Consider the following 16938-nt stretch of genomic DNA (forward strand, 5'->3'; position numbering starts at 1 on the left):
TTTCCCGGCCCTTCCCGGTGCTGGCCAAGGACCGTGATCTGGGCAGTGTGGCCTCACACTCCAATTCTCTTCTCACGCCCCCCTCCAAAGTCTTTCTTTGTCTTATACTTAGTTTTCCATTTCCCCTATTCCAGGCTATTATCGTCTGGTTCAAAGATGACAATACTGCAGAGAGAGACAGCTCAGAGATGTGCAGAGGGGCTCCTTTAAGTATTGAGCAGAGCACTGATTTCCTCACTTGCCTGGGGGGAAACTAACCAAAGTCAGAGGAAAAACATCTGAAGGATTAGCAAGAACCGTGCCTGGCACCCACAAAAGCTACAAACAGAGCCCATTCCCACCAGCCTGAGAATGAGGAATCATAGAGCCCTAGACTGAGCTCTGCTCTGAATTCCTCTAATAAATCCTAAAAGCAAGACTGGAAAGGGTCACTGCTCCTAAATAATTTAGCTGCATCCCAGAACAATGCTCAGAAGATTTAAAGAACACAAAATACCCAAGACTCAATAAGGTAAAGTTTACAATGTCTGGCAGCCAATCAAATATTCCCAGGCATGCAAAGAGGCAGGAAAGCACAACCCACTGGGAAGAGAATAATCAATCAATGGAAATGAACCCTAAGCAGACACAGATATTAGAATTAGCAGAGAAGGACATTAAAAGTTATTGTTTCTACATTCAATATGTTGGAATGTCAAGTAGCAACATGGAAAATATTTAAAAGGCCCAAATTGAACTGCTAGAGATGAAAACCAAAATGTCTAAGATAAAGAATACATTGGCTGGCCCAGCACGGTGGCTCTCGCCTGTAATCCCAGCACTTAGGGAGGCCAAGGAAGGCGTTATCACTTGAGGCCAGGAGTTTAAGATCAATCTGGCCAACACAGTAAAACCCCATCTCTACTAAAAATACAAAACTTAGCCAGGCATGGTGGCTCATGCCTGTAATCTCGGCTATTCAGGAGGCCAATGCACAAGAATCGCTGGAACTGGGAGGTGGAAGTTGCAGTGAGCTGACAACGCACCACTGCATTCCAGCCTGGGCAATAGAACAAGACTCTGCCTCAAAATAAAATAAAATAAAATAAAAGGCCAGGCGCGGAGGCTCATGGCTGTAATCCTAGCACTTTGGGAGGCTGAGGCGGGTAGATCACCAAAGGTCAGGAGTTTGAGACTAGCCTGGCCAACATGGCGAAACCCCATCTCTACTAAAAACACAAACATTAGCTGGGCCTGGTGGTGTGAACCTGTAATCCCAGCTGCTCAGGAGGCTGAGGAAGGAGAATTGCTTGAACTTGGGAGATGGAGGTTGCAGTGAACTGAGATTGCGCCACTGCACTCCAGCCTGTGTGATGGGAGCAAGACTCCACTGCAAAATAAACAAATAAATAATAAATAACAATTTTTTTTTTTTTTTTTTTTTTTTTTGAGACGGAGTTTCGCTCTTGTTACCCAGGCTGGAGTGCAATGGCGCGATCTCAGCTCACCGCAGCCTCCGCCTGCTGGGTTCAGGCAATTCTCCTGCCTCAACCTCCTGAGTAGCCGGGATTACAGGCACGCGCCACCATGCCCAGCTGATTTTTCGTATTTTTAGTAGAGACGGGGTTTCACCATGTTGACCAGGATGGTCTCGATCTCTTGACCTCGTGATCCACCCGCCTCGGCCTCCCACAGTGCTGGGATTACAGGCTTGAGCCACCGCGCCCGGCCCTTAACAATTTTTTTTTAAATTTTAGAAAAGAGAATACATTGGATGGGATTCATGGCAGATTACAAATTCCAAGAGAAAACATTAGTGAATTTAAGGTACAGCAATAGAAAATGTCCAAAATGAAATGAGAGGAAAATAATTTTTAAAATAATGAAAAGAGCATACGTGAGCGTGGACAACTTCAAAATGCCTAGATTGGAGTCACTGGAGTCCCTGGGAGGTGGGGAGGAATGTGAAGGAATGGATTTGATGAAGACTACAAATCCACAGATCCAAGAAGCTCAACAAACCCCCCAGCACAAGAAACATGAAAAGTACACCAACAGACATCGTAATCAAATTTCTCAAAATCAGTGGTAAAATCTTAAAAGCAGCCAGAGAGGGGAAAAACACGTTACCTGCAGAGAAACAAAGATAAAGATGTCAGATTTCTCATTAAAAATAAGTGAGAAAATAGTAAAAAACAAACAAATAAATAAATAAGGAACTCAAAAGAGTATGAAGCTAGAATTCCATATCCAGCAACATATATTTTAAAATAAAAAGTGAAAGAAAGATGAATTCAGACATACAAAAGTTTAAAGAATTCATCACCAGATCAGCAAGTGAAAAAGAAAAAGAATTAAGAGAAGTCCTTCAAGCAGAAGGAAAAATGGTACCAGGGTATAAACCTGAATCTAAACAAAGGGATGAAGAGGAGCAGAAATGGTAAATACGTGCACAAGCGAGACTTTTTTCTTATTAGTTAAATCTCTTTAAAACTTTTAGAAGAAAACATGGACATGAATCTTCGTGACATTGGGTTAGCCAATGTTTTCCTAGAAAAAGCACCAAAAACACAGGTAACAAAAGAAAAAAAAGTCCATAATTATACTGTATCAAAATTTAAAACCTTTGTGTTGTAAACAATACCATTAAGAAAGTGAAATGACAGTCCACAGAATGAAAGAAAATATTTGCAAATCCTATATCTGACAGGAGATTTATATGTAAAATATATAAAGAACTATTCAGACTCAATAATAAAAAGACAATCCAATTAAAAATGAGCAGGGAATTGAGAAGACTTTTTTCCAAATAAGACATACAAATGGCCAACAAATGCATGAAAAGATGCTCAACATCACTAGTCACCAGAAAAATGCAAATTGAAACCACAATAAGATCCAACTTCACACCAAACAGGATAGTTAGAATCAAAAAACTAGATAAGCACAAGTGTTGACAAGGATGTGGAAATACTGGAACCCTCATACATTTCCGGTGGAAATGTAAAATGGTGCAGCTTCTTTGAAAAACAGGTCCTCAAAAGGTTAAAAATAGTTACCAGTAATTTCACTCCTGTATCTACCCAAGAGAACAGAAATAATATGTTCACATAAACACCTAACTAGGAATGTTCATAGCAACAGTATAATAGCCAAAAATAAAAACAAGTGTCCACCAACTGCTGAATGGATAAACAAAATACAGTACATCTATACAAGGGAATACTATTCAGCCATAAAAAGGAATGAGATACTGATGTCATGCTACAACGTGGATGAACCTGGAATGCATGCTAAGTGAAAAAAGCCAGAAGCAGAAGATCATATATCATATTATCCCATTCATATGAACTATCCAGAATAAGCAAATCTATAGCAATGGGAAGCAGATTAGTGGTTGCTCAGGGATGAGGGAAGGCAGGTGGGCAGGTGAAGTAATGAGTGCCAGGTAATGGAGAAGTGTCACCTTTATTTATTCCAACATTTATTCTGTGTTCAGAATTATACTAAAGGTGCTGAAGGGTTTACAAGGAGTAAAATCATGATCGGTTAAACCCTGTCCCTATTCTCCCAAAACTGATCATCTGGGGAGACAGAGATCCCTGCAAACAGTTTCAATCTAATCATAATTTAAAACACCATAAGAGAGGCAAATGAACAAGGTGCATGTGGGACCCAAGATCAGAGGGGTCACAATGGAGACGGCAGTGGAAGACACTGAACCGAGAGTGATATTCACCTGGGTGGTGATGAAGGGAAAGGGTGACAAGGTATAGGAGCAAAAAAAGGGCAGGTGATATTCAGTGTGGCCAGGGGCTTCAGGGCTTCAGGCTTCAGGAGGTAGTGGGGCAGCAGGGGAGGGAGGTAGTTGGAATGAAAGAAGACAGGAAAGAAGTTAGAACTAATTTAAGGAATGTCTTAAACACCAAAGCAAAAGAACTGGACTACAATGTTAAGGCAAAAAGCAGCTGAAGGTCTCGGAGCTGGGGAGTGGTCTCCTCACTGCTGTGCCCAGAGACCAGCGTAGATGGAGGGGCAAGGAGGCAGGGAAGCAGACAGGACCAGGGACCAGACTGGAGGTGACGGCAGTGATCCACACAAGAGACAGAGATGGTCTGCCCAAAACAGGGCATCTGAGACCCTGCTGGCACCCAAATGCCACCAATAGCGGCCACTGCAGGTCTGTTGCTGGTGTGGAGACGTGGCTGTCACCCTGCCCCTGACCACAAGAAAGGGCCTCCACCCTCTGGAGAGGCATTGGATTTTCCAGACCCCCAGGCTGACCTGTGGGATTTTCCAGACCCCCAGGCTGACCATACGGTCCTTGAAAACCTGGCCACAGGATCCACACCCAGCCAGCCTCAGAACTCCTGGGAAGAGCATGGGAGCTCCCATGGTAAGAGTTCTCTTCTTCTTTAAATTTGAACTGGCAGGAAGGTTATGTTGACTTTGAGTCATCAAATCAACAGGATCTTACACAGCAGATGGTTATGAAGACTATGGAGCAATGAGGGAAAAGATTTATGATATATTTCTAAGTGGAAAAAGCAGGGCATAAAAGCAAACATGCACTGTGATGAAAACCAGGCAAAAATGTCCCTATAGGTACAGCATATACTTTTGGGGGCTCTCTCTGGTACTGAATTATAGGTGATTTTCTTCTCCCACATATATTTTTTGACAATGTGACTATATTGACTTGGTGACGTATAAAGTATCAAAACCAATAAATTTCATGAATAATTTCCTACTAATAAGTGAACGCTGGCTAAGAAGATTTAGAAGCTGGGCACTGTGGCTCGCACTTGTAATTTCAGCACTTTAGGAGGCCAAGGTGGGAGGATCACTTGAGCCCAGGAGTTTGAGATCAATCTGGGCAACATAGTAGGACTCCATCTCTACAAAAATTAATTTTTAAAAAATTAGCTAGGCATGGTGTGTGCCTATAGTCCTAGTTACTCAGAGACTGAGGTGGCAGGATCGCTTGAGCCCGTGAGACGGAGGTTGCAGTGAGCCATGATTGTGCCACTGCACTCCAGCCTGGGTGACAAGAGCGAGACTCTGTCTTAAAAAAAAAAAAAAAAAAAAAGATTTAGGAACTAGAGGCTTTATATGTAGTTGAGTACAGTAGCTGCATGTGGCTACTAAAATAAATTTAAACTTCAATTAATTAAAATGAAATAAAATGGAAAATGCAGTTCGCTAGTCATACTAGCCACATTTCAAGTGCTCAAGAGCACCAAGCATCCAGCAGCTGCTGTGTTGGATGGTTCAGATCTACAGATCAGGAGAGAGGCCAGACTACTGAAGTCCAAATGAAGGTCAAGTGGGCCAGTGGTGAGGCCCACTGCAAGGCTACAGCCAAGTTCCCAGCAAACTTCACCACTTACCCCAGGATGCTCCCCCTGTACACGCAGATCCCAGAAATCAGGATCTCTGCAGGCAGAGCCAGAGGTCGGCACCGCAACAGGCTCCTTGTGACTGTGACTGAGGCACAGTGAAGGGTGAAGGCTGTGGATGTGGTGGCAAGCACATAACACAGTGGCCACCTGCCCCTGGGCACAAACCCACTTCCCCACTCACCAGCTGGGCAACCGTTCTGAGACCCCATGACCTCTCATGTCAGATGAGTGTGGCTGGAAGGCAAGCAAGGGACGCGAGAAAACAGAGCCAATAAACGCTCCACAGACAGCAGCTGGCATTACACTGGCGTTACAGGCATGGATGCACTGATGGGCACCTATGGGTGCAAACAAAACTGTCGGTGAAAGAAGAGAGAAGGAGGGAAGGGAGAGGGAAGGAGAAGGAAGCTGAAGGGACCAGAGCCAGAGACAGAAATGTAAGAGAACAGCTGAGAGACACATGGAGGAAGGGACACGCTCAGTGAGATGAGAGGGCCACAGAAACCTGAGGAATGCCTATGATGCTGGAATACTGTCAGGGTAAGAGAGCCTGGGTAGTACAGTCTGGGTAAAAGAGCTTACTCCTTAACCCGGGACTCTGGCTCTGAGATGAGGCACTGTGGTATAATATCTTCCTGCTAATTACAGTGTGATGCTCCTGGTGTATTGGAGTCCTCTTCATTTTCCTCTTAGAGTTGAGAAGACAGGTGACACCCTGGGCACCACCAAGTATCACCCTTGGTCTGGGACTACCACAGGGGAAAGGTACAGACTTCCAACAAAGAGCACACACATGCAGTATCAGGTGTTTAGGATGCAGACATGGCCACATATGGTCCAGGTTACACCAGTTAACCTCTGCAATATAGTGCAAAACCCCACAGACTCTGTTCACGTGATAGGAACAAAGGAATCTGATGGTCTCTGCTGTCAGGGACTTTGTGGCCTCTGATTGGACCAGCAAAGTCTGACCTGGGAAACCAGGTTTGGTCGCAGTTCCAGTGCACTAGCAGAACTAGGCCTGTGGGAGACGGACACAAGTGACCCTTTGATAACCAAAGTAAGTCGCCCCTCCACTCTCTTCTGATCCCCGTGGCCCTCTGCCCAGCTCCGGCCTATTTTGGTTGCTTCCTGATCTTTCCCGCGCCCACTGATTTCCTCCAGCATCTGCCCACTCTTCCTTTCTCACGTTCTTGATCTTCAGCTTTTTCCTTAGGTCTGGCTGACTCATTCAGCTCACACAGAACTGCTGATATGATGAGCAATACTGGGACAATTGGACAGCTCAGAAATTCAGGGATCAAAGCCCTTAGTCCATTTCTCTGCCATGGGTGCATCCCTCCCACTACTGAATTCTACCTCCCCTATTTCCCAGTCCCAGGCCACTCCCTGCACTCACAACTCCAGGGTAGCCAAAAACCCAGTCTCTGCTGCCACACAACCCCAAGGCAGCTGCTGCACCTGAAAAGTCAAGGCAAGGCTCCACAGCTGGAGCCCGGCGCCTGTCTTTGGCAAATACTCTAAGCAAAGGTAATTTAATACAGTGGCTAACAGCAAGGGCTGTGGATCCATGGGTCTTGGGTTCAAGTGCCAGCCACACCACTTAACAGTGACATAACTACCCACAAACTAAAACTCTCCAAGCCTCAATCTACACATCTGGAGAGTAATAATGATAATAATGAATGCTGAGCTCACTGAATTGTCACAGGATTTAGTGAGCCACCACGGGTGGAGGAAAGCTAGGTGGTGCTGGGTCCACAGTAAGCCAGAAAACCCACCTATACATTACCTATAAATATCGCGGTGACTGTTTCACAGAAGCAGGCCTGCACGAATTGAAGGAAGACCTCCCTAGTTCAGGTTTGACTGATTCAAAATGTGTAAGCATTTTGGGAGACTGGAGTTGATGAGGTCATTTACAAAGTGAACACAAATGGGAAAGGATTTCAGATGCGGTATTTAGACTTTGTAAGAAAAACAAAATAGGCCGGGTGCGGTGGCTCATGCCTATAATCCCAGCACTGTGGGAGGCCGAGGCGGGTGGATCACGAGGTCAAGAGATCGAGACCATCCTGGTCAACAAGGCGAAACCTCGTCTCTACTAAAAATACAAAAATTAGCTGGGCATGATGGTGCGTGCCTGTAGTCCCAGCTACTCGGGAGGCTGAGGCAGGAGAATTGCTTGAACCCAGGAGGCGGAAGGTTGCGGTGAGCCGAGATCGCGCCATTGCACTCCAGTCTGGGCAACAACAGCGAAACTCCGTCTCAAAAAAAAAAAAAAAAAAAAAAATAGCTGACAAGAACCCTCCAGTACTTCAGAGGTGAACTTACTGGTGACTCCATCACCAAGCGCTCATTCATTCGCTAAGAACCTTTGTTCCACAGCACTGGGCTTGGACCTAATTGTTTTATTTATCTCAAGTAACAAATTGGCCTTTTGTGAGCGTTCAAGATGCAGGCTCTTTACTAAGAAAGGCTTTCTTCCAAATGAGTCTCAAAAAGCGAGACTTTACTATAAATCCCATGCACAACCTTCAACAGGCACGGACATTTGGTTTTCGGAAGGTGAAATAAGCAACGGTGCATACTCTTAGTTTTGCTTTTTCTCCCCACTCAGGCATGGCTGGCAGGTCACTGTGCATCCTGCACCCAGGCATATAAACAGTAGGTCTTACCACTGCAATTCACTCTGGCCTGACTTACACATCCCAGCACCATCCCAGGGGGACCCTGTCTGACCCTCTGCAGCCTTCCACTGAGCTCAGGCCTGCACGGGGCATAATTTCCATCAGCTGTGGGACTGGCTGCTTTCCAACTTCCACCCCCAATGTGGGCACCCCCAAGCTCCATGAGCTTCTGGCAGGGAGACTGTATTTACCTGATCCATCATTTTCCATCTCATATTGTCGAAAAACTAATAAAAATGGTAACACTGACATGGCAAACAGGTTTCACCTGATTCTAGGATGAAGTTTGTTTATGAAATGAATGTCTTATTTTTTAAACCTCAATCTGCCTGGAGTGAAGACAGAGGACTTAGCCTACTTCTCCTCACTCACAGAACAGACTATCCCTTTTTTTTTTATTTTTTTTTTTTGAGACAAGTCTCGCTCTGTCACCCAGGATAGAGTGCAGTAGCGCAATCTTGGCTCACTGAAACCTCCGCCTCCTAGGTTCAAGCGATTCTCCTGCCTCAGCCTCCCAAATAGCTGGGATTGCAGGCACCTGCCACCACACCTGGTTAATTTTTGTATTTTCAGTAGACAGGGTTTTGCCATGTTGCCCTGGCTGGTCTCAAACTCCTGGCCTCAAGTGATCCGCCCGCCTTGGCCTCCCAAAGTGCTGGGACTGCAGGCTGAGCCACTGCACCCGGCCTCACAGACTATTCTTGAAGGTGCCGAGAAGTCCACTCAACCCCACAAGCCAGCACGTTGTTCCTCCTCTCATGCTGCCGCTTCTGAGGCCCAGGTGGGCGCCGGCCTCCCTCAGACAGGCCACTTGACACGTAAGTGGACACAGCTGCCAACAAAGGCCACTCCTGCCCTCTCAACGGACCTCCTTCCCACTCCAGGGTGTGCCAACAGCACCCTGAGAGCATCCAGTGCCAGTGGGGGGCACGGCCGCCTGGGGTGGGCAGAGCCTGAGGGGGGAGGAGGGAGACCCACAGCACTCATCTCCACAGAAACCAAACATGCCCAGCCCAAGGAGCACAGCAAGAAAGAAGGGGACTTGAACAAACCACACACATGCCCACACCACACCCTGATGCTTACTGCTGGAATGAACACCAAGGAAACAATCTTGCAGAGGGAAGGAAAGATGCCACGAAGACACTGGCAGGGGCTGTGCGTAGCAACCCGCACACCAGCCGTTAGCTGTGGCACCACTCAGCCGATCACCATGTAACTTAAAATTATGATGAACTAAGACATGATGTGAAATTGAAAAGGTTACGACACTGTTTACACACTATGATCACAGCTCTAAAAAATGTAAATACATTTGGAGAGAAACTGGAAAGGAAAACATAAAAGTGACAGTAGCTAAGCTACAATGCTAACGTAACAGGTTTCTGTCTTTAAAATTTTCTTTTCAGTGGCCAGATGTAGTGGCTCATGCCTGTAATCCCAGCACTTTGGGAGGCCGAGGCAGAAAGGCTGCTTGAGCCCAGTTCAAGGACAGCCTGGGCAACATAGCAAGACCCTTGTCTCTACAAAAATAATAAAAAATAGCTGGGCATGGAGGTGCACGGCTCTAACCCAGCTACTCAGGAGGCTGAGGTAGGAGGATCGCATGAGCCCAGGAGTTCAAGGCTGCAGTGAACGGTGATCACGCCATCAGCTTGGGCAAAAGAGCAAGACCCTGTCTCAAAAAAAAAAAAAAAAAAAAAAAAAAAGTATTCTCACACCTTTCCCCATCACAGCTTCAAATATCCACACAGCTTTCCCCATTGCTGCTTCTTAGCAGCAGATGGGGAAATGTGCATATCTGTGTAAGGGAACTTGCCACAGCGCCTGGGAGAATTTGCACGTATCCATGTACACAAAGGTTTGCCTGAATCTTGCTGGAACACCTTGTAGGCTTCCAAAACATAAAAGGATACATGTCCATCTCTCATTCACCTCCCTATTCCCCTAGGAGCCTGTCACCAGACAGTGTCTTTTTCTTTCTTTTTTTTGAGATGGAGTTTTGCTCTTGTTGCCCAGGCTGGAGTGCAATGGTGCAATCTAGGCTCACTGCAACCTCCACCTCCCAGGTTCAAGTGATTCTCCTGCCTCCGCCTCCCGAGTAGCTGGGACTACAGGCATGTGCCACCACGCCCAGCTAATTCTGTATTTTTAGTAGAGATGGGGTTTCTCCATGTTGGTCAGTCTGGTCTTGAGCTCCCGACCTCAGGTGATCTGCCCATCTCAGCCTCCCAAAGTGCTGGGATTACAGGCCTGAGCCATAGTGCCCGGCCCAGACAGTGTCTTCTCTCTCCTGAGGTATGGGGATTTCTGCCTGCCCCTTGGAACAGAGCTGTGGGCTCTGAGACCACTTAGCTGCAGTCTAAAATTGCTTCTTGAAATCCCACTTGTGTTGCAGTCATTGGCCCCTTTTGCTTCAAAGTCATCCTCTTCAGTGTATAGGACAAGGACCCCAGGAAGATGGTATCTTTGACATATTCTTTTTGTTGCCTGAAGTAAAACTGGCTTGTTGTATCCTCACTGAACTAGTCAGGCCTGGCCCTGTAAGTGTGACCTTGACGGTATCCCAACACCATGTTTTAATGCAGTATCAATGGACCTCAAGAAGTGTGTGTGTATACCGACAGATACATCCATATGCCATAAATACATAAAATCTAGCTTTACATATTATATCTAGTGTTTTAAAATAGATCATTTTCATAAATGAAATGGAAAAATAGAAAAGATACATACACATACATGTTCAGAAATATACACACTAACTAGACACTATCAATAACCAAAATAAGGTAAAGAACAAAGAAAACACCCTTCTTTTTGCTTGAGCAGGTGGAAATAAATCAGAGGAGGGAGAGAAAAACAGGGAAGTACAGCTGAACCTAGATTCAAGAGGCCTGGATTCTGTGCCAGCTCCATAGCCAGGTTTTTGACCTTGAGAAATTCTCTTTCCCTGTCTGCCCCCATTCTCTCTTCTTTTTTTTTTTTTTTTCCATTCTCTCTTCTAAGAAGGAGGGGATGCCCTGGATGTGCCCAGACCCTCAGCTGTGCCATCTCCATGGTGCTAAGGCCCACAGAGACACACTCAGGACCTGGAGAGCCGAGACACAGAGCTCCCGGGCATCTCCTTCTGCTGAAAGCTGAGGTAAAGGGCAGCAATCAGGTAATTGAACAAAGGCAAGTTACCCTCAGTGTCTAAGAGAGCCTGCTCAGACACATGCCCAGTCTCCAACACTCCAACTGCTCCTTGCAACTGAGGAGGAAGTGGGACATTCACACAGCAGGAAAGTGTGCAGCCCCAGGGCAAACAGCAGTGCCCCTGCACTCACTTTTTGACAAAATCCGAATCTTCACTCCTTCAGCAACTCTGCTCTAGGGCCTGGTTTGTTGGCAATGGATCCACAGAGTGCAGTTCACAGTCTACGAAATAATAACACCAACAAGGGTCGGGCGCGGTAGCTCGTGCTTGTAATTCCAGCACTTTGGGAGGCCAAGGCAGATGGATCACCTGAGGTCAGGAGGAGTTCGAGACCAGCCTGGCCAACATGGTAAAACCCTGTCTCTACGAAAAATACAAAAATTAGCCAGGCCTGGTGGCGTGCGCCTGTAGTCTCAGCTACTCAGGAGGCTGAGGCAGGAGAATTGCTTGAACCCAGGAGGCAGAGGTTGCAGTGAGCCAAGATTGTGCCACTGTCCTCCGGCCTGGGCAACAGAGTGAGATTCAGCTAAAAAAAGAAAAAAAACCACCCACAACAACAACAAGAAAGCAGAGTGCACCAAATTCAGGAGATGAGGTCCCTTCCTGCTAAGGAAACAAGGAAAGCTTCTTAGAAGAGGAGGCATTTGAGCTGAATCATAAGACTGGATTAAGTATTAAGTGAATGGGGAGAGGCTATTCTGGAGAACAATGTGATCAGAAGCATGGAAGTGAAAAAGAGAAATTCAGTTTGACTAGAATAGGAAGCAGGAAGTGATAAGACAGGGACAAGACCACAAAGGCCTTCAATGCTAGACCAATTAAAAACCCAAACCAGGTCTGTCTTCCCTAAGTGTCTGTGCTTGTCCTTAAGTGTCTGTGCTTGTGCTTGAGGAAAAATAAACTCAATCCATTAAGAAATAGACAGCTACTCAAGCAGCCATGGGTGGAACCCACAGACTCATTTGCAATGGGCTGAATGTCTATGTCCCCCTAAAATTCCTATGTCAAGGTGATGGGATTAGGAGGTAGGGCCTTTGGGAGGTGATTCTCATGAGGTGGAACCCTCAGGAATGGGATTAGTGCCCTTATAAAGAGGATCCCAGAGAGCTCCCCTTCCACCATATGAGTACCCAGGAAAGTAGGCCCTCAGCAGACACCCAATCAGCCAGCGCCTTGATCTTGGACTTTCCAGCCTCTAAACTGAGAGAAATAAATTTCTATTGTTTATTTTTTTATTTTTATTTTTTTTTTTGAGACGGAGTTTTGCTCTTGTTACCCAGGCTGGAGTGCAATGGCGCGATCTCGGCTCACCGCAACCTCCGCCTCCCGGGTTCAGGCAATTCTCCTGCCTCAGCCTCCTGAGTAGCTGGGATTACAGGCACGCGCCGCCATGCCCAGCTAATGTTTTGTATTTTTAGTAGAGACGGGGTTTCACCATGTTGACCAGGATGGTCTCGATCTCTTGACCTCGTGATCCACCGGCCTCGACCTCCCAAAGTGCTGGGATTACAGGCGTGAGCCACCGCGCCCGGTCATTTCTATTGTTTATAAACCAACCAGTGTATGGTACTTTGTTATAACAGTCCAAACAGACTAAGACACTCATCAATTGGTTTCCCCTCACCAACAGCTTCCCTAATTCAACTGTGGGTTTAGTAGGCTTGAGGTGGAAAGCGGCCTCTACTTAATATTTATTTTCTTTTTCCTGAAAAACAGAATAAGTATTGAGAAACCATTGCAGGAGTCAAAGGTCAAAGATAAATTGTAAAGGAAGATCTGATACAAGAGCCAACAAACATGAAAAAATGCTCAAGGGCCAGCTGTGGTGGCTCATGCCAGTAATCCCAGCCCTGTGGGAGGCTGAGGTGGGAAGATCACCTGAAGTCAGGAGTTCAAGACCAGCCTGGGCAACACAGCAAGACCTCTGTCTCTACAAAAAATTTAAAACACTAGCTGGGCATGGTGGCACGTGCCTGTAGTCCCAACTACTCAGAAGCTGAGGCAGAAGGGTTGCTTGAGCTCAGGAGTTCAAGGCTGCAATGAGCTACAATGACATCACTGCACTCCAGCCTGGATGACAGAGTGAGATCTCATCTCAAAACAAGACAAAACAAAACAAGCCTCCACATCATTAATCATTAAAGAAATGCAAATTAAAACCACAATGAGATACCATCTCACACGAGTCAGAATGGTCATTATTAAAAAGGCCAAAAGTAGATACTGTATTGGCAAAGCTATAGAGAAAAGGCAATGTTTATACACTGTTGGTGGGAGTGTATCAGCCATGGTGGAAAGCAGTTTGGAGATTTCTCAAAGAACTAAAAGTAGAGCTACCATTTGACCCAACAATTGCATTACTGGATATATATGCAAAGAAAAGTAAATCTTCTACCAAAAAGATACCTGCAGTTGCATGTTTATCACAGCACTATTTGCAATGGCAAAGACATGGAATCAACCTAGATGCCCATCAGCAGTGGACTGAATAAAGAAGATGTGGTACATATACGCCATGAAATACTACACAGCCATAAAAAAAATGACATCATGTCCTTTGCAGCAACATAGATGCACCCAGAGGCCATAATCCTAAGTGAATTAACACAGAAACAGAAAACCAAATGTTGTGTATTCTCACTTAGAAGTGGGTGCTAAACTTTGGGTACACACAGACAGAACAATAGATGGTAGACTCCAAAATGTGGGAAAAAGAGGAGCGGGGAAAGGGCTAAGAAACTTCCTACTGGTTAATATGTTCACTGTCTGGGTGACAGGACCAGTAGAAGCTCGAACTTCAGATTCACACAATATACCCTGCGCCTCCTGAATCTCAAAATTACAATTTAACTACATAAATAAATAAAGGAGGGCCTAAACACAACTCTCATATAGATAAAACACAAACATCTGCCCAAGACTTTATTTAACTCATCAATTAATAAAGGAACCAATAAGTGTTATAATTGGGTGAATTCAAAAAACCATAGGCCGTCAAGAATGTTGAAATCAGTTTGCTCAATAGATTAAAAAAACTGGTCAATCTCCACAGTGCAACAATCACCACCTGCACCTCCACCAGACACAGTTTGCACTGCTATAGACAAGAATCGTGTGTGTTACCATCAATATTCTACAACTTACAGAGTGCAACATACCTCAAAGACAAGGAAAGGCCAAGAGACCCAGAGAATTCGATAACCAGACCACACCTAGATTTCCACTGTGGACATTCACTAGGCTTTTTGATCCATCTCAAAGTCTTTCCCAGTTTTTCCCTACATGGGTGAACACTGATCAATGTGTAGACCATAAACTCTCAGGCATGCATTTCAGGGGAAATTGCAGTGAGGACTAAAGCCTGAAGTTTAGAACTAAGGCATCTGCCTGGACCATCAAGGCTCAGCAGGTTAGGAGGCCACCAGTTAACCATGTCTACTGGTTAACTTTATACTAATTAGGATCTCTGGCTGTGAGCAAGTTCCTCCCCTTCCCTTCTCCAGGAGAATCCAAAACGAGGAGCCCCAAACCAATGGTGGTCAGCCCTGACCATACCCTGGAAGTATCTGAGAAATTGTGAAAAAATACACTTGCTCCATTCTAGAAATTTCAAGGGTGATGCCCTGGCCCTACCCTTGATTAGCAGAATCAGAGCTAAATCCTAATCAGACAGGATTAGCTAGGAATCTCAATAATCTGATTCTGCTAATCAGGGTGGGGCCAGGGCATCGCTGGGCTTTAAAGTCTCCACAGGTGATTCTAATGAGCAGCCAGGCTTGCAAACCACGAGGCCAGATGGGAAGAAAGATCCCTTCATCCCTGACACACTATGACTCTGCTGTAACATTCCTTTTAGTATCGGATTGAGAATATCAGCAGGACATTTTCCAAAAATACTCAAAATTAATCTTTGGCAGATACCAGAAAATACGTACAATCCACAACTTAGTCAGACGTGGCAAACATGCAGTGTGTTAGAATCTTCCACTGGGAGCAGCTGCCAGATTCCTGATGGGCTGCTTGCATTATGATGCATGTACTGGAGTTCAAAGATGCCCACAGGTGTGTGCTAGGTAGGCACCACCTGTGCACGGGTGGCGTGCACACATACCTTATGCTCATATAGCAGTCTCCAAATCAAAGACTGGGTAGGGAAAGTGGTTACAGAGTAATAAAGGACACTCCCCCCATCACCACCACCTCACACTGGGGTAGCTGACTAATCTCTTTTTGTTGGCTGGTCCCCACAGTGGGGGAGAGAACTGACAAATAGGGTAGACATGGTGAATCCCAGCACCTCCTCCCAAATCTTCTGAAACCTCTTCTCACATATTACAAACCTGATGTGACTAGGGATCACTCTGAACTCATTCAATTTATCACCAGAATCACAAGCAATCTTTGGTATTATGTTAAGTCACCGTGCCCTGATTGGCCTCTGTTGGTGGTAAGAAACCCTGCTGTAAAAGACACTGTCTGGCTTTTCTGTGGGGCTGAGGACGGCCATGGACCAACTGTCTTCAGAAAGATGATCTTCCCTCTCCTCCCTTTCTCGGTCCCCATGTTCCTTACCCATCCCCTACACACCCGACACGCGCACCCACACTTACTGCAAGCTGCACAGGTGAAGCATGTGTCGTGGTAGAGGTTCCCCATGGCCTGGCAGGCCTGGCCAGCCCCAAACACCCCTTTGCTGCATTTCACACAGGCTCCTACAAGGACAAGAGAAACATCAGTGAGTCAGGAGGGAACCAGCATAAACAGAGTCATAAAAAAGCCAATGAACAAAGCACAATCCCATCCCTCCCCGTGGCCAGCCCATCACCAAATCCAGTGGTAAGAAACCCTTTTTCTCTCCCTTTCCCTCTGTCACTCTTCTAACTATCAGTCCTTCCAACTACAGAAAACAAGTACTAGGCTGGACTCAGGTCCCACTTCCCTGCCCCATGCTGTCCATCACACTGCTATGCTAACATTCAGAATACCTGGCCTTGGTCAACTTTCTCCCCAATCACCCAAAGCTTCTGAAGGTTTATAAGACAGTTCAGAAAAATTGCACCATCACGATAATATGCCAAACATGCAGGCTGGGCAAGTCCTTTTTTTTTTTTTTTTGAGACGGGGGTCTCAGTATGTTGCCCAGACTGATCTTAAACTCCTAGGCTCAAGCGATCCTCCTGCCTCAGCCTCCCAAAGTGCTGAGATTACAGGTGTGAGCCACCATGCCTGGCCAGACAATTCCAACTAAATTATTTCCTTCAATTTTCAATGGGAACCACCAACTAGGATTTATTAACCTCAATATTTACAAAAAGTAAGTCACACCCCAAACCCCAGGTTTGTCAGACTGTAAGCAAGCGCTCTTCCCTGCCCTTCCACCTGCAGCCCCTCACCTCTTAACAAATCCCACAGGGTCTGAGCTCAGCCTTTGCTGACGGGCCCCTACCTAGCACACTCCACTCCTGCCCTGTTCACTCAAGTCCTGAGGCTTCCATCTCAGCCTGCTCACAACTCCTTCCTCAACCTCTACAGCTCTCTTACTCTGGAGGCAACAGGACAAACCAGAAATTTAAAGAGCTGGTCAAGTGTCATGGCTCATGCCTGTAATCCCAGTGCTTTGGAAGGCCAAGGCAGGAGGATTGCCTGAGGCCAGGAGTTCAACACCAGC

General features: G+C 46.0%; 1 protein-coding gene across 1 annotated transcript in view; it reads right to left on the bottom strand.

Moving 5' to 3' along the window:
- The window catches only part of LIMD1 (LIM domains containing 1), an 80721-nt gene that overhangs the window by 23977 nt on the left and 39806 nt on the right, over nucleotides 1-16938 (bottom strand). The window contains exon 2 of the mRNA XM_032298037.1: nucleotides 15881-15982. Coding sequence (XP_032153928.1) covers nucleotides 15881-15982 — 102 coding nt within the window. The remainder of the gene's footprint in view (nucleotides 1-15880; nucleotides 15983-16938) is intronic.

This window comes from Sapajus apella, unplaced genomic scaffold, assembly GCF_009761245.1.
Source record: "Sapajus apella isolate SASKATOON/1434 unplaced genomic scaffold, GSC_monkey_1.0 scaffold38, whole genome shotgun sequence".
In the NCBI taxonomy this organism is placed as follows: Eukaryota; Metazoa; Chordata; class Mammalia; order Primates; family Cebidae; genus Sapajus; species Sapajus apella.